Source organism: Zalophus californianus, chromosome 2 (assembly GCF_009762305.2).
Source record: "Zalophus californianus isolate mZalCal1 chromosome 2, mZalCal1.pri.v2, whole genome shotgun sequence".
Taxonomy (NCBI): domain Eukaryota; kingdom Metazoa; phylum Chordata; class Mammalia; order Carnivora; family Otariidae; genus Zalophus; species Zalophus californianus.
Window position 1 is genome coordinate 70,997,213 of NC_045596.1, and position 21,901 is coordinate 71,019,113.

The 21,901-nt window shown below is 37.8% G+C and overlaps 1 protein-coding gene across 3 annotated transcripts in view; it reads left to right on the forward strand.

The window, feature by feature from the left end:
* DMP1 (dentin matrix acidic phosphoprotein 1) overlaps positions 1-19,108 on the forward strand; it is a 36,467-nt gene extending 17,359 nt beyond the window's left edge. For all 3 annotated transcript variants that reach the window (XM_027597362.2, XM_027597360.2, XM_027597361.2), the window contains 5 exons: positions 10,643-10,717; positions 11,618-11,665; positions 14,394-14,426; positions 14,614-14,661; positions 16,781-19,108. In XM_027597362.2, coding sequence (XP_027453163.2) covers positions 10,664-10,717; positions 11,618-11,665; positions 14,394-14,426; positions 14,614-14,661; positions 16,781-18,154 — 1,557 coding nt within the window. In that variant the 5' untranslated portion in view covers positions 10,643-10,663 and the 3' untranslated portion in view covers positions 18,155-19,108. The remainder of the gene's footprint in view (positions 1-10,642; positions 10,718-11,617; positions 11,666-14,393; positions 14,427-14,613; positions 14,662-16,780) is intronic.
* Positions 19,109-21,901: the final 2,793 nt, after the last annotated feature.

Consider the following 21,901-nt stretch of genomic DNA (forward strand, 5'->3'; position numbering starts at 1 on the left):
AAGAGAATAAGTGCTTAATTATTTTATTTTTATTTTATTTTATTTATTTATTTATTTTTTAAAGATTTTATTTATTTATTTGAGAGGGAGAGAATGAGAGACAGAGAGCACGAGAGGGAAGAGGGTCAGAGGGAGAAGCAGACTCCCCGCTGAGCAGGGAGCCCGATGCGGGACTCGATCCCGGGACTCCAGGATCATGACCTGAGCTGAAGGCAGTCGCTTAACCAACTGAGCCACCCAGGTGCCCCTAATTATTTTATTTTATATAAAGTTATAAAATAATGAGTTTTATAGTAAACTATTGGGAACCAAAATTAAGAAAACAATGCCACTCACAACTGCATAAAAAAGAATAAAATACCTAGGAATAAATTAAAGCAAAAAGGGGAAAGACCTGTACTCTGAAAGCTAAGAATATTGAGAAAAGAAATTGGGAGACGACACAAATAAATGGAAAGATACACTATGCTCATGAAATGGAATAATTAATATTGCTAAAATGTCCATGGTGCTCAAAGCAACCTACAGAGTCAATGCAAACCCTATCAAAATACCAGTGGCATTTTTCACAAAGCTAGCACAAATAATCCTAAAATTTGTGTGGAACCAAAAAATACCCTGAATAGCTAAAGCAATCTGGAGAAAGAAGAACAAAACTGGAGTTCCCATGTTCTCTGATTTCAAACTATATTACAAAGCTATAGTAATCAAAACAGTATGGTACTTGCACAAAACCAGACACATAGATCAATGGAACAAAACAGTCTAGAAATAAACCCCATACTTATACGGTCAATTAATCTTCAGTTGGACAGCTAAAATACAAAAGAATGAAACTTTCTTACACCATATAAAAAATAAACTCAAAGTGGATTAAATACTTATATGCAAGACTAGAAACCTTAAAAATCCTAGAAAATATAGGTAGCAGGCTCTTTGACATTAGTCTTAGAAATATTTTTTTGATCTGTCTCCTTAAGCAAAAGCAACAAAAACAAAAATAAACAAGTAGGACTACATCAAACTAAAAAAGCTTTTGCACAGAGAAGGAAACCAATAAAACAAAAAGCTACCTACTGAATGGGAGAAGATATGGGCAAATAATTTATGTATTAAAGAGTTAATATCCAAAATATGGAAAGAACTCACATAACTCAATATAAAAAAATGGGCAGATGTCCTAAATAGATATTTCTCCAAAGAAGACATACAGATGGCCAAAAGACACATGAAAAGATGCTCAATATCACTTATTGTTGGGGAAATGCAAATCAAAACCACAATGAGATATCATCTCATACCTGTCAGAATGGCTAGTACCAAAACAAAACAAAACAAAAAAACCCCAAACCCCCAAAAACAAAAACAAAAAACCAACCCAAAACAAAAACCTAAGAAACAGCATGTGTTGGCAAGGATGTGGAGAAGAGAGAACACTTGTGCACTGTTGGTGGGAACAAAATGATGCAGCCACTATGGAAAACAGTATGGAGGTTCCTCAAAAAATTAAAAATAGAAATATCATACGATTCAGCAATTCCACTTCTGGGTATTTACTGAAAGAAAATGAAAACACTGATTTGAAAATATATATGCACCATTATGTTCACTGCAGCATTATTTACATTAGCCAAGTATGGAAGCAAACTTAGTGTCCATCAATAGATGAATGGATAAAGATGTGGTGTATATACACAATGGATTATTACTCAGCCATGAAATCTTGCCTTTTCCAATAACATGGATGCACCTAGAGGGTATTATGCTAAGTGAAATAAATTAGACAAAGAAAGATAAATATCATATGATTTCACTTATATGTGGAATCTAAAAAGCAAAGCAAACAAAACAAAACAGAAATAGACTCATAGATATAGAGAACAATCTAGAGGTTGCCAGGGGGAATGGGTTTTAGGGACAAAATAGAGGAAGGAGATTAAAAGGTACACACTTCCAGTTATAAAATAAATAAGACATGGAGATACAATGTACAGCATAAGGAATATAGTTAATAATATGTAACAATTTTGTATGGGGACCAATGGTAGCTAGATTATGGTAATGACTTCATAATGTATATAAATGCTGAATCACTATGTTGTACACCTATGTTTGTATGCCTAATGTTTGTACACACTATGTTTGTACACTAATATAATATTGTATGTCAACTACACTTCAATTAAAAAAATAATGAGTTGTTAGCATCTTCCAATGTTGGGCAATTAGGGGTTTTTTTGGTATTGTTTTGGTTTTGGAATCATTATGAATGCTTCTCTCTGCTTACTCCTGCATAGATGATGTAGGTCTTGTGGCAGTTGGCAGTATTTCTTCAGCCACTTTGTTTGGAGTTTGTGGGTATAACCTATCATGTAGTGTTGTAACCAGTCTCCAAAATGGCTTCACATTTCCTGTGTTTCCTGTGTACATTCATTCTGATCCTCACATCAATAGGCAGATTTCTCCTTCTGAGTCTGGGATGGCCCTGTGACTGATCTGACCATAGAATGTACACAGTGACATTTGGGGCAGCTCTTGGACCCCAGCCACCATGTGAGAAGGCCAAGCCACAAAAAGAGGCCAAATAAAGAACTGAAGTGTTCAGAATAACAGTATCAGCTGAACTCCCAGACAACAACCATATAAGATAACTGCCTTGAATAACTCTATTCCAATTGCGTCCCCAGACTACTGCAGCCCCAACAACCATAATAAAATGGTTGTTTTTTTAAGATACAAAGTTTTGGAATGGTTTTTAATGTAACAATGGGTAACTACAACATTTATATTTGCTGTAAATGTTGTTCATTGTTTTTTGTTGTATTATCTAGTTGCACTTTCTCTTAAAAGATTTGTTTATTTACTTGAGAAAGACAGAGCATAGAGCATGTGTGAGAGCAGGGGGAGGGGCAAAGAGGGAGGGAGAGAGAGTCTCAAGCAGACTCCCTGTTGAGTGTGGAGACCACACGAGGCTCCATCTCAGGACCCTGAGATCGTGACCTGAGCCAAAATCAAGAGTTGGATGCTTAACCAACTGAGCCACCCAGGCACCCCAAGTTGCACTATTTTTATGGAGGGATTTAGAGAGATTCTAAAATAATGTCCTGTAACATCCTCCACCAAAATCTTCCCAGAATCCACTCTGACATAAGATTAAAAGATTATTTTGTGACAGACCTCAGTTAAGACCTATAAAACCACCTGGCAGTGTAATTGAGAGCCAGAGTGGAACATTGGGAATTTATAGCTTCCTCATATGAACTCTGGTCTTCTAATCAACCTTTTATAAAAGTAGACTCCTTTCTCCTCATTTTTTGCCCCCTCCCACCTCACTGCAGTTTAATTTGAATAAATTAAAAATCCAATTATTTGGTATTAGTTTTCTCGATAAAGTTGGATACCACAATTCTCTAGAATCAGGTTGGGAGGGGTATCAATTAAAAATTCCCAAAATCATTAACACATTCAGAAAAGTTAGAGTGAGTCATATGGGTTCTGCACAAACTAATAAATTGGCCCATTTTAAAGTCAATCTATTCAGTCATTCATAAAAGTATTTACTGAGTGCTTATTATGACTCAGGAACCTGGGTATTAGGGCCCTGCGTATACACCAGTAAACAAAGCAAACATCCCCACTCTTGAGGAAGTTAAATTCTGGTAACATATTCTTTCTTTCTTTCTTTCTTTCTTTTCTTTCTTTCTTCCTCCCTCCCTCCCTCCCTCCCTCCCTCCCTTCCTTCCTTCCTTCCTTCCTTTCTTCTTTCTTTCTTCCTTCCTTCCTTCCTTCCTTCCTTCCTCCTTCTTCCTTTCTTCCTTCTTTCTTTCTTTCTTTTCTTTCTTTCTTCTTTTCTTTCTTTCTTTTCTTTCTTCCTTCCTTCCTTCCTTCCTTCCTTCCTTCCTTCCTTCCTTCCTTCCTTCCTTCCTCCTTCCTTCCTTCCTTCCTTCCTTCCTTCCTCCTTCCTTCCTTCCTTCCTTCCTTCCTTCCTTCCTTCCTTCCTTCTTTCTTCTTTTTCTTTCTTCTTTCTTTCTTTCTTTTTTTTTCTTTCTTTCTTTCTTTCTTTCTTTCTTTCTTCTTTCTTTCTTTCTTTCTTTCTTTTCTTTCTTTCTTTCTTTCTTTCTTTCTTTCTTTTTCTTTCTTTCTTTCTTTCTTTCTTCTTTCTTTCTTTCTTTCTTTCTTTCTTCTTTTTCTTTCTTTTCTTTCTTTCTTTCTTTCTTTCTTTCTTTTTCTTTCTTTCATTTTTTTATGGGGGGGTAAAGGGAGAGGAAGAGAGAGAGAGAATCTTCAGCATGGTTCCATGCCCAGCGTGGAGCCCAACGTGGAGCCCAACATGGGGCTCAATTTCATGACCCTGAGATCATGACCTGAGCCAAAATCAAGAGTCGGATGCTTAACCAACTGAGCCACCCAGGTGCCCCTGGTAACATATTCTTGTAACAGTTGTTCAGTGGTCATTCTATTGTTACTTGAGCATGCTCCATTGGAAGGTGTCAACTCACTTCCTGCTCCCTACAACAATTTTCAGTACACCCCATGAAGAGCCCCAGTAAATACTATTTTATCTGTTTCATTACATTTTCAGTGATGGCAGAGAGTCCCTTGGAAATTGGTTTCTCTGTATGCCACTCAACTAGGCTTCCCCTTAATCGGATTCTGATTTCAAAGAGTCACCAGAGTTAAATCTAAAATGTGGCGAGCAGTTGGAGCGAATAATGCAGTGTTAGATTTAAATTATTTTTGGTTAAAAACATAAGTTACTTAGGGTGGTGCTTTAACATTTCCAATCACCACAGAATTCTGTAATACTTCATTAGATTACTAAGAATCTTAGACCTTTGTGTGTATATGGGGGTAGGGAGATGAGAGGAAAAGGAGAGAAGTAGTAGAGGTTGTTAAAAGATGAGAAGGGAAAGGATAAAAGCTCATATTCTCAACACCAACAATTTAGGCAAATCTAGTATTTTAGGAGGTTCTTCATGTCCAATCTGGAAATGTACATTAACAGGAAACTTGCTACCCACTCCTTGACTCTCCTTTTCCCATCCATGTGTCTGCTAGGATCTATCAGTGGGTGGAAGACATTGTCATTGTTTATAATGCTCATAAGCCTGCATGGATGTGAATGACATATATTTAGAAATCAAAATAAAGCTTTAGGAAGATCTTCAATTTAATGGAAACTAGTCTAGTCATTTGGGAACCACAAGAGCTTTTTAGGGAAAATCTGCCTCTGCAAGTTGGAGGAAGTGTGGGTGTACTGGAGTCCCGGTGACACCTTGTGATGTCAGTCACCCCCAGCCTGAGGTTGATTGGCTATGAAGAGCTGAAGTAGAGTTTAAATTCCTGCACCATTAGAGAAATGAACATCAGAACATTGACACAAGAGTGGCTTCACTAGGCATTAATTTCCTCTGTCAGAACTTCAGCCTCATTGTTGAGACTTCGGGGGAAAAGTCTTTGTGAACTGAAGAGGGTAAGAAATTTTCATTTTTTAAAAAACTTTTTAAATGATTTCTGCTATGTTTGGAAAATATTAAACATGTACACATGTTGAGAGGCATTATGCCATGCAGAGAAAGATGGAGAGAGCTGAGCCTTGGGTTAAAATGATTCCCATTTTTGTGCCTGTTGTTTATGCCACAGCAAATATTGATATGAAAATGACATGTTAAGTCAACAGAGCCAGATGTTTTTCTCTGTACTACTTTAATTAGATCTCTGTATAGTACTTCTGAAAGGAAGAGTTTACTGAACAGGAGACAGATGGAAAGTAATTTTGAAGGTTAGCTTTAATTAGCAAAACAAATAAAACTTTTAACATTTAGGTTTCATGGATGTAGTGATGTTCATGGCCTACAAAATATTATGAAAGAACCTAAATTAGACTGGCAGGACTTCCAAAATATGGTCTTTTAAATTAAAAACCATTTAATGCTATTCATCTAGATAGTATCCAAAAATACTCATTATGGACTTAGTAACTAAAAGAAGATGCTAAGACCACTGAAATAAACCAAGGATGTGATAATTACAATGCTTTTGTATTGTTTACATAGGCATTCATGTTACCATGATGCCTTGCAGTCAGAATTCAATAAGATGTTGAATATAACTGTCTTTTAAAAACACTTTCTAATGTAGAAGACTAAGAATATATATACTCAAATCCATATTTTTATTTGCTGCATTTATTCCACTTCATCTATATTGTAAGTGTCTGTCTTCCATAATAGAAAATGGGCATTGTGGTCAGGTAATGCTTTCTCTATTACATCTAGAAAATCCCACATGTAATAGCAATACTTCAAGCAACCAGTCTTCTTTAGGAGCAGTAACTTCTAGTGAACCATGCTTTCTGTGTACCTGAGGGCCAAAGAGATTATCCTACTTTGATGTGGTTGGTTAAAATGTGTGAACAAACAATTTTCTAAAAGCATCAGTCCACTTACCTACCCCCAAATGGTAATGTGGACCAATGTGCCTCAGATGCTTAGAGGCCTTCCAAATCTATGTTGAATCTTAGGGCACCTTGGAGTTATTTTACTATGGTTGAAGGCATATGATGTGGGATTGATTATAACTGACTTAAGACAATTACAATTGGAAGGATTGGATATTTTTATTGCCTTATTTGTTTGGTGTTCTGAATTCCTGATAGAATTCATATCCTGGCCAAATTCCATTTTATTTTCAAAGAGTAGTAATGAAACAAGTCCTAGCTAATGGAGGTTCCGGTTAGTTGGGTTTGGATAATTTTACTTTTGTAGGACCAGCTAATTATCATTATTACATACTACTGTACACTCAGCACCTAGAACAGTGTCTGGCTCATAGGATATTCTCAGTAAGTATTTGTTGACTGCTAATGGATGGATATATTGTTCATTTGTATTATTGAAGATAACAACACTAAGTTGTTTAATCAACATAATGAAATAAGCAAATCAAACATAATAAAATGAACCTATGATTTTTCAAGCTTTTATTTCCTTCTTTTGGCTTACTGCTTTCATTTCAGTTTACATAAAAGAAGATATATACTTTACACGTGAACCTTAACTTGGAGGAAATTTCAAAACAAGTCTCCTTTCTTGAAAGCACAAAGAATTTCTGGCTATATTTGAGAGTAGCCAGAGAGAGACTGCAATTCCCTATTCCAGATCTTAAATATCTTGAGTCTTTTCAACTCTGGGGAAAAAAATGAGAAAAGTTGAAAATCTTTTACATCCACTGCCCTTCAAGCAAGTGGAACACAAGTTGAGGTTACTGATTTCTTTTTGTCACACGCTTTCACTGTAGAATGACAGCATGTACAATGTAGAAATTACATTTACCAATCACCAAAAAAGAACTTGGGGTTCTGGACTGATCTCTTTCAAGAAGGCTTATAGCTATTTTGCTAATTTATTATTCAGAATAGGGCTACCGCATATGGGCTACCTCATATCTGCTTCTACCCTTTTTAGGATGGTAGTTACAAAGTTGATAAATGTTTGCAGCTCTCCTTTGGAATACATTTCACAAAAGCATAATTCTTCTTCTAAAAATACTAATTGAAAGCCTAATATAGGGTTTAAGATCTGACTTCCTTTAATGCTCAATGGCCGACTATATTCTATGAGAGGCAGCTTCAGCTCTTTGAGGACCCCAGGGTGTCTTTTATTTTAGTTTGGGAAATTACTGCTGTATCCATTTAGCACCACTTAGGGTGCTAAATCGTATTTTTAGAAGCACAAACAAGTTACTGCATCTCTCATGTTTCATAATATTCCATCCCTAAGAAACTTGAACGCTGGAAGCACACATTTCCTTTGTAAAAAGCCCAACATTCTTTAGTGTAGAGTGTCCCCTAAATTTTTTTTTTTTTTGGCTATCTAGATAAAAGAGAAGCAAAAAACAAAACAAAACAAAACAGGAGAACTCAGTATTTACTGGCCTTGTATCAAGTCTGAAATACTGCTAGCTTTCAGAACATCATGAGATTATCACCTTATCCAAGTTTCAGTTTGAAAATTAAAATGGTGAACAGCCTAATTTTCATTTGACCTGTAACGACAAAACCACTGGCATGCAGTTGAGAGTATCATATTTAGAGGAAACTTTCCTTTCCTTAAGAAACGAACCTAAGAACTTAAAAAAACAAAAAGTTTTGATTGGGGGAACTAAGGAGAAATAGAGGCAAGGAAAAATTTTTCTCTACTCTCATAGTGTCTTCACTGGGCCTAAGAATTAAACTGAAATAAGTCAGATTAACAGGAGGAAAGCACATAAGTTTTATTAAAATTTTTACATCTAGATGATAGCCTTCATAAGAGAATGAAGACCTGAAGGAGTGACCAGAGTAGAAAGCTTTTCTACCTTTTATTTTTTTAAATTTATTTATTTTTTTTAAGATTTTTATTTGTCAGAGAGAGAGAGAGAGAAAGAGAGAGAGGGCATGAGAAGGGAGAGCTGCAGGCAGAGGGAGCAGCAGTCTCCCCACTGAGCAAGGAGCCTGATGCAGGACTTGATTCCAGGACTCTGAGATCATGACCTGAGCTGAAGGCAGCCGCTTAACCGACTGAGCCACCCAGGCACCCCACTTTTTTTTACCTTTTAGATAAAGAAACAATACTTCTGTAAAGAACTGACAAGACAAAAGGGTTTGGGCTGGGGCAGTAAATTGTAGGGAAGTGATTGGGAAGATAGGATTAGTTTAACAAGGTTTGTTTGTACAGATTTCTCTCAGCCTTGACCCCTTATCTCTGAGGATGAGAATGTCTTCCCTCCTCTGGGTACAGGGAAGCCACCTTTCACATGGGAGTTTCCTGCTTTCAGGAAGAAAAAGGAGGATCAGAGCATCTTTCTTGCATCTGCTGTTTCTCAAGGGCCTTCAGCTCAAAATAATTTTTATGTCAAGGCATATTTTAGGATGTAAAATATTCTGGTTTCTTTCAGAAAAAGTAATTATCTTTTTAAATTAGGCTTTAGATGCAGTTGAGCATTTTTATGGTTTTCCTGTTAATATTAAGCAGAATATTTGAAAAAGAAATAAAAATATCAAAATACAAGGACTAATATGAACTATGTTGAATCAGAATAAAGAAAATAATACAAATGAACAATAACTATGTTGAAGTACGATAATGTTCATGACATAAAATGAGAAATCTATTGGGCCATTTGGACTGTACGAAAGTAGAAATGAGGAACATTCTCAGTCTTCTTAGGATTTCTACTGTTTTCTTGAATAAATTAAAAAAGTAAGATCAAATGACTTCTGGAGCCATGTTACAGGCACTGTTCAGCATATTCAGACATTAGTGAGCAGTGTATTCTTACCTTCTAGATCAGAGGTTAAAACCATTTGCAGCACTTAAAAACAAAACTGAAGTCTGAAATAAACTTGCAGCATTTTTTCACAAAATGTCTGGAAGTCCATCTGACAAACTGGTTAGGGCAGCCACAGGGCTTACAAGTGCAGGGCAAATTATTTTCCCTTTAAATCATTTCAGTAACGTTTTACATTAGCATGTAGTACATCTATTTTAGATATAGAACAAGTTGTTTTCCAAATCACCAGTTCTTGAAGTGTGAAATGAAGCCACCATCCAGGAAAATACATTTTGATTTGGTAGGTTTTACCTAGCATGATTCACAAGTATATCCCAAATGTCTTATCTTCCTGAGATCCTTCAGTAACATGAGTGACATTTAAAAGAATTTAGCACAATCTATGTATAATGTATGACCAATTGTAGCACAGTAGATATTAAGAGCTTTCTGGAGTTGTAATATGAAGGCTGCCATACTTCAGATCAAGAAAAAAAGTGCAAAATCATTCTATTTTCTCTAAATATTATTATGAAGTTATAAATGTGAATGAGAAGCAATTTGTATCTGTGTGTGTGTATGTGTGTGTGTAGACAAATGTAGATGACCTATCAATGGTATCACTAAATTTTGTGTTATGTGTGTATTTGCCAGGTTGCTGTGCCACACTAAGGTGCATAATTACCATAAAAGTGATTGGTCAGAAATTATTCCTCTTTCTTTACTTGTTCCTCCATTTATCATATTTTATGTGTTAGGGAAGAAGTGTTTATAGACCTCCTCTTGAAATGTTTCCAATTTATCTCTTAGAAGTAAAGTTTCTTTTTAACCTGTTTATTGAGATATAATTCAATATATACTTTACAAACTTGAAGTGTACAGCTCAATAATTTTTAGCCATTGCACAGAGTTGTGCAACTTCACCAAAATCAATTTTAAAACACTTTCGTCACCTCCAAAATTCACCCCTTAACTCCCATCTCTTCCAACTCTGGGCAAAACACTTACCTACTTTCTGTCTCTATAGATTTGCCTATTTTGGACAATTTATATAACTGTAGTCAAACAATATGTGGTCTTTTGTGTCTGGCTTCTTTCACTCAGTATAATGTTTTCAAGGCTCCTCTACTTTGTAGCATGTATCAGTACTTCATTCTTTTTTATGGCTGAATAATATTCCATTGTATGAGTGCAGTACCTTTTATTTATCTATTCATCAGCTGACGGACATTAGGACAAGTTGTGTTTTTTAGTAGGAAGAAACTGTTAAAAAGTTAAAACTTCTATATTTCTTTAGCATAGAGGAAAACATCTTCTGTCCTTATCACAGGTAGAGGTGTCACACCCAGCTATGAAGACCAGCATCCTGCTTATGTTCCTTTGGGGGTTGTCCTGTGCTCTTCCAGTAAGTATCAGGGTAGGGATATATGAAATAAACCTTTTATACCTAAAATTCCACAATGTTAATTGGCTATAAGCCAAGGTGCCTGTATAAGTTCTAGTCAGATGAAAACAGTAGTTTCTTAGGAAGCTGTTTTCTTTAAAATATTATCCGAGGGGCACCTGGATGGTTAAGTCGTTAAGACAGTCTTTAAGCGTCTGTCTTCGGCTCAGGTCATGATCCCAGGGTCCTGGGATCGAGCCTTGTATCAGGCTCCCTGCTCAGCGGGAAGCTGCTTCTCCCTCTCCCACTCCCCTTGCTTGTGTTCCTGCTCTTGCTATCTCTCTCTCTGTCAAATAAATAGAATCTTTAAAAAAGATAAAATTATCCGAGGTATTCCTTATTCTGTTCAATCATATAGCTATGATTCTCATTTTCCTTCATCAGCAGTGGTTTTCAAAGTGTCATCCTCCAACCAGCGCTATCAGCATCAACTAGAATTTTGTTAGAAATGTAAATTCTTTTTTTTTTTAAAGATTTTATTTATTTATTTGAGCGAGAGAGAATGAGAGATAGAGAGCACGAGAGGGAAGAGGGTCAGACGGAGAAGCAGACTCCCCGCCGAGCAGGGAGCCCGATGTGGGACTCGATCCCGGGACTCCAGGATCATGACCTGAGCCGAAGGCAGTCGCTTAACCAACTGAGCCGCACCCAGGTGCCCCAGAAATGTAAATTCTTGGGTCCTACCTCAGACCTACTGAGCCGGACTCTCTAGGGATGGGGCAATCTGTGGTTTAAAAGGCCTCCAGCTGATTCTGATTCATGCTAAAATTTGACCATCACTGCTCCTACATATGTAAAGTGTTACTAGCTACTGCTTTGGAAATTTCTCTGTGAGTTAACCATGTGTACTACATTTTCTAGGTAGCCAGGTACCAAAATACTGAATCTGAGAGCTCTGAAGAATGGAAGGTGAGTAGAAATAAGGTTTTTTAAAAATATATTTAATATATTATTAAATATATTAGCTCCACCACAAATATTGAAACTGCTAATGATTTAAGGAATACCTTAATATTACCTAAGATATAGGTAGTAAGGGCTATAATTTCTAGCTCATGTGAAAAAACTTAGTTCATATAATGCTTCAACTTCAACTTAATAGTCTAATTTAGTGAGGAGACTTTTTTTTCCCTTTAGCTTTATTTTCATAATGATGTCCGCAGTAGTAGAAGGGAAGGGATGACAGTGAACCAGGCTGCTTTTAAAGGATTAGGACTAGAAATCTGTTTACCAGGAGATGTCTGGCAGGCAGGAGGTCAAGTCCTGGAAAGTGAGAAAAGACAGAAGAATGAGAGGATACTAGAGTCTCTGGAATCATAGCTAATGTTGATTGAGTGTTAACTCTGAATAACCCAACAGTTACTAATTCTCAAGAACTCAAGAACCATTGCTTGGCTGTGTTATGTGCTTTACAAGAGAACACTGAGACACAGAGAGTAACCTAGTCTGTTTCGGTTACATGGTAAGTGTTAGAGCCAGACTTTAAACCTAGGTCACTCTGGCTGCAGAATCCACATTCTCTATTAGGGTTATATCCCTCTCAGGAAGGGGCCAAGTCTAGGAGGGCAACAGCTTCTCAAGATTGAAACTACAAGGAAGGCTTGAAATCTTATGCTAGGTCAGAGTGTTTTGTTCATGACCTTGTTACCTGCTGGCTTTTGCATACAATGCCGCTTGGGCACAGCATTATTAGCAGTTGCCAGATAATGTCAGAGGCTTGAGATGGGGTTCTGTCCCTGCTGGAGATTGGAATTGGCATTGCAGCATTTCTCAGATGAACTTTCATCAGAGATGTCCTTCAGCTGGTTAATTGAAAAGCAGCCGCTATAGATCCTCTCTCTCATTCAACCAAAGACTCTAATAGCACCACAAACATGTTAGGTTCTCAAGTCTAGCTTTGGTATGAGAAAAATACCAGTGTCTCGCTCCCTTCTAGCCCTTAATTCCAAATGATAATTGACGGAGTTCTCTCTGAGAATCTCCCATTGTGCCTGCCTGCAATGTCACAGGGCAAAGACTAAGTGATCAGAGCTCCTTCTTCTGGGGAGATACCCCTGCCTGGCATGCTGAGAGGCTTGTTGAAGACACACTGATAGCAGCTCCTCCCTGCTTTTCTCTGCACCTCAGGTCTTCACACTCATGGCTCAGCAGCTTTGAACCAAAAGGGATTTTGGGATCTTGCTGTGCTTCTGGGGAAGGGGGAGTGTAGATGTGGAGAAGGCACCAGAGGTGGCACAGGCAATCTTAAGAGTTCTTATAAAATAAAAAAAAAAGTGAAATAAATCAGAACGATGGCTAATTAAGTTTCAAACTTAGTTTTGTGTGTGTGTGTGTTATCTTATGTGATTCAAGAAAGGTTTAATGGCTTTCTCAATTCAGTTTTATCTACCACTGAATTTTATAATGCGATGTTCTCAAAATAGATTATTTCTTTAGTTTATATCATATTAAATAGTTTTCAAGATGCTTCCAATTTCGTCCTCACAGCAACTCTATGGAGTATGCACAGTGGTTGCTAATATTCTTTTTTAAAAAATTTTTTTATTGTTATGTTAATCACCATACATTACATCATTAGTTTTTCTTCTTCTTTTTTTTTAAATTTTTTATTGTTATGTTAATCACCATATATTACATCATTAGTTTTTGATGTAGTGTTCCATGATTCATTGTTTGTGCATAACACCAGTGCTCCACGCAGAATGTGCCCTCTTTAATACCCATCACCAGACTAACCCATCCCCCCACCCCCCTCCCCTCTAGAACCCTCAGTTTGTTTTTCAGAGTCCATCGTCTCTAATGGTTCATCTCCCCTCCGACTTACTCCCCTTCATTCTTCCCCTCCTGCTATCTTCTTCTTTTTTTTCTTAACATATATTGCATTATTTGTTTCAGAGGTACAGATCTGTGATTCAACAGTCTTGCACAATTCACAGCGCTCACCATAGCACATACCCTCCCCAATGTCTATCACCCAGCCCCCCCCCCCCACCCCCCCACCACTCCAGCAACCTTCAATTTGTTTCCTGAGATTAAGAATTCCTCGTATCAGTGCGGTCATATGATACATGTCTTTCTCTGATTGACTTATTCCACTCTGGTTGCTAATATTCTTAATTTATGAATAAGAAATTGACATTGGAAAGGTGAAGTGAATTGCCCAGATTCACATAGAGTGACCAAACATCACAGTTTATCCAAGACTTAGGGGTTTCCTGGAACATGTGAATTTCAGCACTAAAACCAAGACAGTTGGTTTTCAGGGCTAAAACCAAAACCAAGGAGCTAATTGAGACTTAAATCTGGGTTCTAAATTCCAACGCTGTTTTTTTTTTCCTATGTTACATTATATCTAGGTTGTACAAACAACCAACTTCAAAGAAAGTATATTTTTCTCTAAGTGAATATCAGAAACACAACAATCTTCTACGTTTTTTAGATCACAGGATCTTTCTAGGCCATCAGACCATCTCACATTCTCTTTTTAGCCATTTCACCATAAAATGTCATTATTACTCATATAAATGTAAACTCTATATCAAGAAACTAAAAAAAATCAACTAAAATTATTTTAAATATCTGCAAGACATGATCTGTCTCTAAAGGAGTAACTTGTTTTCCTTCCTTTTTTTTACAGGGTCATTTGGCTCAGACACCAACACCACCTTTGGTAACTATGTCATTCAATTTTTTTTTATAAACATCTCATACAGTAAATTTACTTTAACACTCTTCTCATTACCTTAGGCCATTTGGACAGCAGTAAATCCAAACCGCAAGCAATTTATGTGTATCATATTTTTCTTTCCTTGGGAATTGCTAAAAGGAAAAATAAACAACTTTTTTTTTCCTTTTAGGAGAGCAGTGAGTCATCAGAAGAAAGTAAAGTTAGCTCCGAGGAACAGGTAATTAAACAGACCTTTCTTAACTTTTCAGGCTACTTAGGAATCGAAGGAAATGATGTTAGATTAAATCACCTGCAACCATTCTAAATGTAATATTTTCTAACCATTGGTTATGCTAGCTAAATCATCCCATAAAGTAAGAAGAGAAAGATGAGTGGGAGAATTCAGATGTGGACATGCTGTTCATTCCATATTTATCACTGGGGCCAGATTATAGACATTGTGGCCCCAGAGGTCCTCTAGTTAAAAAGAACACACACACACACACACACACACACACACACACACACACACACACAAATGGTCCTAGACTCTGTTAGACAAGTAATAGCTCATTTATCACTGTAAAATGTTGCTTTTACAATTGGAGCAGTTCAGATCAGACAGAGAAAGCTTCCTGGCTAACATGAAGTACCTGCTGGGCCTAGAGATCTCCTCCATGTCAAGGATCTTGTTGGAGCAGAGAATAGGAAAGCCCTGAAAAAACTTTAGTGAAACAGTTTCTTTAGTAATGATTTTTTTTATGAGACTTTTTTTTAATGAGACTTTAAAACAGTCTCAGTGGTGGGCGCCTGGGTGGCTCAGATGGTTAAGCGTCTGCCTTCGGCTCAGGTCATGATCCCAGGATCCTGGGATCGAGTCCCGCATCGGGCTCCCTGCTCCTTGGGAACCTGCTTCTCCCTCTGCTTCTCTCTCTCTCTCTCTCTCTCTCTCTCTCCCTTTCTCTCTTTCTCTCTCCCTGTCTCTCATGAATAAATAAATAAAATCTTTAAAAAAAATAAAAAAAGTCTCAGTGGTGACCCTCGTAATAAGAAAAGCTGACTTACAATCCTTTAAGAAAAAAATTGGTTTTCTTCCTCTTATGTGTGCACTCTTTTTTTTTTTTTTTTCCATTTTCCCAAGACTAAATGTCATTACTTTCTTGGCTGTCCTATCATTTTGATCAAACTCAAACCCATGAGGTTCCAGAGATTCCAGGAACCAGGTTTCTCCCTGAAGCTTTGATCCATGTTGTATTCTATACTCAACCAGGTGGAAGATGAATTATTAGTCTTTTACCACTTTTGTCTGAGGAACATTCTAGGAATTTATAAGCATAGAATTGGGGATGTTTTCTGGAGATGTTATGATTTATTGCCTTAATATTCTCCGAGCTCTCAAATGAGAATAATAGTACCCGCTTGAGAAGGGTGCAATATGTGCCTTTTGAGGTATGGGGAGCTAAAAAGATGCTTAGTTCCAGCATACCAGTGTAAACTCTAGCAACAGGAGGAGATGTCATCGTTCTGTACTCCCAACTGTAAAGTCAGATATTGATCAGTAGGGACAAGTGGAAAAATAAAAACAAAGTCAGCAAGAATGCTCTGCTATGGGGTATGGTAAAGAGAGCAGATTTTTCCATAGCATAATGAATGAAGACTCACTATCCTTCCTTATCCGTGTAGTCCTTCCAGTTGTTTGACTTATGGGCATAATCTCTCTGAGCCCACACTTAGAACTAAGCCTTCCTGGTGGTCCCGCTAGTTGCAGTCTCCTAGCTAAGCCTTCTGCAGGCAAGCCTCTGCCAGTGTGAATGAAGTATAAATACGGTATGGGTGAGATGTATATCTTACCACAATATTTTACTTTCGTTTTAGCTAAAAGTTTCATTCTACTGCCCTACTCCATTCTCCCCTCCCCCAGAGTTGATAAGAAAAAAATATTTGGGTCATTTTAAAATCTGTTTTAAAGATTTTAAAAACTGTTTTAAGCCAAACAATTTGATGAGTATTTCAAACATCTCTTTAACGTACAAAAAAAAAAAAAAAAAAAAAATTCCCTGAGCGTTTCTTCCAGGAATCAGACTTACAATATGATTTGAGTTTCATGAATGTGATTTCTGTAGAGCTTTTTAAGAAAGTTTCTGTAGCACTGAGTGAATTGTGCCTATGTAAAATGGAATGACTTGAGTTTCAACTCCTCTACTTTCCTCTTTAACCTCTGGTAGACATGTTATTGAGCAGGAAAACTGACCATGGATTAGAAGGAGGGACATAAGAAAAAAGTAGGAGGAGCCTAGATAACACCCTCTATATCAGCTCCTGGAGTACTGATCATGTTTGTTAACCCCAAACTCCAGGCAAATGAAGACCCCAGTGACAGTGCTGAATCAGAGGAGGGCCTTGATGATCATCAAAATGTGCACAGGGCAGCTGATGACCTCTCTAGGAGTGGAGGAAAAGAAGGAGATGATAAAGATGATGATGAAGATGACAGTGGAGATGACACTTTTGGTGATGATGACAATAGCCCAGGACCTGAGGAGAGACAAGGAGGAAAGTCCAGACTCAAAAGTAATGAGGACTCAGTTGACATCACACAATCCAGGGAAGACAGTGCCCCGCAAGGAGAAGACAGTGCCCAAGATACCACCAGTGAGAGCAGGGACCTTGACAATGAGGATGAGGTGAACAGCAGGCTTGAGAGAGGTGACTCTGCTCAAGAGAGTGAGAGTGAGGAGCACTGGGTGGGAGGAGGCAGTGAAGGGGATAGTAGCCATGGGGATGGCTCTGAGTTTGGTGATGAAGAAATGCAGAATGACGATCCAGACATTATCAGGAGTGACAGAGGCAACTCCAGAATGAACAGTGCTGGTGTCAAATCAGAAGAATCAAAAGGAAACAGTGATGAGCAAGCAAGCACTCAGGATTCAGGTGACAGCCAATCAGTGGAGTATCCCAGGATGAAAATTTTCAGAAAGTCCCGTATTTCTGAGGAAGACGATATAGGTGAGCTTGATGATAGCAACACAATGGAAGAAATCAAGAGTGACTCAACAGAAAACACCAACTCCAAAGAAGCTGGCCTCAGCCAATCCAGGGAAAACAGCGAGAGTGAATCTCTAGAAGAGAGTGAGGAGACTCAGTCTCAAGAAGACAGTCAAAATGTACAAGACCCCAGCAGTGAGTCTAGTCAAGAGGTTGATCTGCCATCTCAGGAAAATAGTAGTGAATCTCAGGAAGAGGCGGTAAGTGAGTCCAGGGGTGACAACCCAGATAACACCACCAGTCACTCAGAAGATCAGGGAGATAGTGACTCCAGTGAAGAGAACAGCTTGAATAAACCCTCCAGTTCAGAAAGTGAATTCACAGAGGAGCAAGCTGACAGTGAATCCAATGAAAGCCTCAAAGACTCAGAGGAGAGCCCAGAGTCCACTGAGGAGGAGAAGAGTTCTAGCCAGGAGGGCCTCCAGTCTCACAGTGCCTCAGCAGAGAGCCAGAGTGAAGAAAGCCAGTCTGAGCAGGACAGCCAGTTTGAGGAAGACGATGCCAGTGATTCTCAGGACAGCAGCAAATCAAAAGAAGACAGCAACTCTACTGAGAACAAATCAAGCAGTGAAGAAGATGGTCACTCAAAAAACACTGAGATAGAAAGCAGAAAATTAACAGTTGATACTTATCACAACAAACCCATTGGGGATCAAGATGACAATGACTGCCAAGATGGCTATTAGCAACAACTTTTCCAAGAAGTGGCTCTCGACTTCGGAGTTGGAGAATAGGGAAATCATTATAACAATAATTTATTGATTTTTTTTATCAGAAGGACAAACAGGCCATTTCTTTCTGAAAGGAAATGCTGGATATATTTGTTTCTAGGGTGTCACCAATTTATAGGGGTTTAAATACTGTTAGAGGACACCAGGACACACTCAATGAGACTGGAAGCAAGGAAAGATGTGCATTTTAGCTTCACACCTGAAATAGTTGCTAACTCATTAACATAACCGTTATTGAGGTTCTGTTATGTACCATGCACTGTGCTAGGGGCTGGGATATAAAGAAGCTTAAGGCTTGTTTCTTGCTCCTGAGGAGCTTATAGAGGGATACATAAACTTAAAAAGCTAAACAGGGATACATATGAGAGAAACAAGAATTATTACAATGCAGTGTGGTAAGTGCTGTAAGAGGTATGAACAAAATATATGGGAGCACAGAAGATGGGACCAACTTTGCCTTGGAAAATCTGGGAGGGCTTCGCAGCAGAAAAGACGCTAGAGTTGGAGCACTGCATAACGTTTCTCCATTGAAGACAAGAGAATTCTATTCATTCTTTGAATAAGGAATAGTGAATCCTGTATGATTAAGTATTTAGTTTTAACTCTCATGAACACTGCCTCACTCACCACTGGTGATATGATATGGAAGACGGGGTGGGGGAGAATAGTAGAAAGAAATCCCTCTTTAAATAGATAACTTTTAGCTTTATTTTTTTTCTAAAATCAGTCTATGTGCAATGCTGGAGAAAACTATTCTCTGAGTCCTTTATATATGTTGCACATAATGAAATTGTGTATATAGAATTCAGTTGATTTTTGCCAAATATCCTTTGAAATGTTACCTCAACATAAAATATGTTTTGTAATAAAGATAATATCTAGAAGAAGTATGTGTTTATTTTTATAGTAATATTATTAGGAACTATCTGTATTAAATAACTCTTCCTTTAAAACATTAAAGAATAGTTTCCTTTCTTCCATTAAAATAAAAGATTTTCTTAAATTATTTCATGAAAATTTTATTTATAATTCAGGTAGCATTTTGAAAAAATTCCTTTATATGTTGCTTATGATATTTTACCAAATATACCTATTATAGATAAGGAAAAAAGAAAATGAAGCAAGCTCTCAACATTGCTTAAGGCCATCCCAAAAGTTCATGGTGGTTGAGTTTAACATTAGTTTTTGTTGGTCTCTCAGACTGTCACTGGTGTAAACTCTGGAATCTACAGGGAAACATATTCCTTACAATTTTAAATTCTCTGTAAGAAAATATCGCACCTCAGCACTTTTACTTTTCAAATGTGTTTTTAGCCACAATTCCACTATAGTACATTAGCATTCCCCTACAAATTTATTAAGAGAATCAGGACGACTTTCTTTTATTCATTCATGCATTCAATTTTTTTTGAGAGAGTATGCATGCATGCATGCGTGAGGTGGGGAGGGGTAGAGGGAGAGAGAGAATCCCAAGCACGCTCCATGCCCAGTGCAGAGCCCAACGTAGGGCTCTGTATCACAACCCTGAGATCATGACCCCAACTGAAATCAAGAGTCAAGACACTTAACTGATTGAGCCACCCAGGTGCCCCCAGAAAGACTTTCTAACCTTCAGTCTGATCCTTCCCATCCTTCACATAGTTCCATTCCCTCACAATGTCAAAGCTGTGGTCACTTGGAGAATAAATATATATTCTCTAATCCCATCCCTTGAGATTTTAATTTAGTAGGTCTAGAGTGAAACCCAGAATTCTCCATTTTTAGAAGGATCCCAGGAGATTCTGATGTAGCCCATCCACATACTTACATTTGAGTTCTCTGGCTATATGGATTAATTATCTGACTTTAACCTATATGTTCCTGCCAACCCACAGCTTCTTATGAGGAGAACTGCCCCATGTTTGGACCTCCTGGGTGTCTGAGGCATAGGTGGTCAGCTTCTAACCATTCAATTGCCCTGCCTCACCATAGATGATTGTACTGATGAGAACCTGACCCCAGGGGACTTGCCTATAGGCTGGTCAGCAGCCTCAGATGAGACATGTTGCAAAGGCTCTGCCTGAACATAAATGACAGTGGCTTGAGGTCTAATATGAATTTCCCTCTGTGGATATTTGAATATTTATGAAGATAAATGTCAACAAGTAATCAAAACAAAAACAGAAGGGAATACACAGAAAGCCAGAAATAGCCATCAGAGAGTCCATTAATGGTGAAGCACAAAACTGAAAATTATTGAGCTCTCAACGCTGAGAGGCAAAATCATAATCCTCTTGCTCTCATGCTTGGATCTTGACTCTTCTATTGCCCACTAGGCCTTCCTGGATTCCTATGATGTTCCTTCTTTTTAAGTGCCACTTGTATCCTTACAATATACTCACCTTTCTTGAGACAAGCTGAGTCAGTCTTTGTGACTTGCAAACAAAATGCCTAATCAACTCAGACTCATAACCTTAGGTTTTAAGTTTAGCGGTGTTCCTAGGTCATATAATTCCTTTACCAAGTTAACTAAGAGGATTTTTAGAAGGAAGAATAATGATAAGAATTTTAGCTATGTTGGTGATAGAAATCAACTTAGGCAGATGCGGGAGAGTTTTAAGCTCTCATCGACTCATTTTATGTACTAGGTATAGACACTGGTCTATTTTGTAATCAAAAGTGGTATAAAAATATTATCCAAAGGAAAGCTGACTGGACTCGGGCTTTAGCTTTGAAGGTGTGTAAGTCTTCTCATGGAGTTCCTCATCGAAGTCTATAATGGATGAGTCCACTTGAGAAGCCAAATCACAATCAGAAATCAATCAATTTTTAGTTTATAATGGGAAGAATAAGAATTAAAGGCTATGAGATGAGCATAAATGAAAACACAAATGAGAACTATGTGGCACAAATGCTTAATAGCACTGGGCTAAAATAAGATGATGTATCTATGGTGCTCCATGAAAAACCTTACAGTTGGGACTCAAACTCTAGAAAGCTGACTCTTTCCTGGAAAGTACTCCAAAGAGCCACGATCAAGTCTTGCCACAGTGACCCTTATCTTCTAAGCTTACTAGGGTTAATCCACTCTTATTTAAATGGCCCATTCTTTCTTTAAATACATTATTAGTACAGTCAAGTTGGTTTCTGTGGAGTCCTGCTGGCCTGGAGCCATTCTGTCTTCTTCAGATGATCTTGCATATTTATGTAGGTCTAAAAATTTAGTTCCTAAACTAAACAATCTTAATTTACTGCTCCTAGTTCCTGAAGTGATGTGGACACTCTCTATGACTCCAAAATAAATACAAATTGATGGTTTCTAATCTTTTCCATTTACCCACTGACTAATTCAAACATTTATGGAGCACATCTTATGATCTATAGAAGGATGAATGGGATATGATTTCTGCCTTTAGGAAGCTCATCCTCTATGGCAGAGACAAAAGTGTATGCATTGTGATAGATGGTTAGAGCAGCTTTAGGGCTCTCATTAAATTTCCATGGGTATACATGGGAGGGAGTAATTAACCTGTTTAGAGAGTTGAAGAGGTATTGGGACAACCGATATAAACCTTGGGAAGTGAATAAGAAAACAGGGGAGAAGCACACTCCAAGCATAGGGAACAGAGAAGTAAATGTATAAATTGTTTATGGCATGTTAATGTATGATAAAAAACATCTGGTGTTACCAAAGCATTGGGAAGTGAGGAAGAGAAAGGGGAA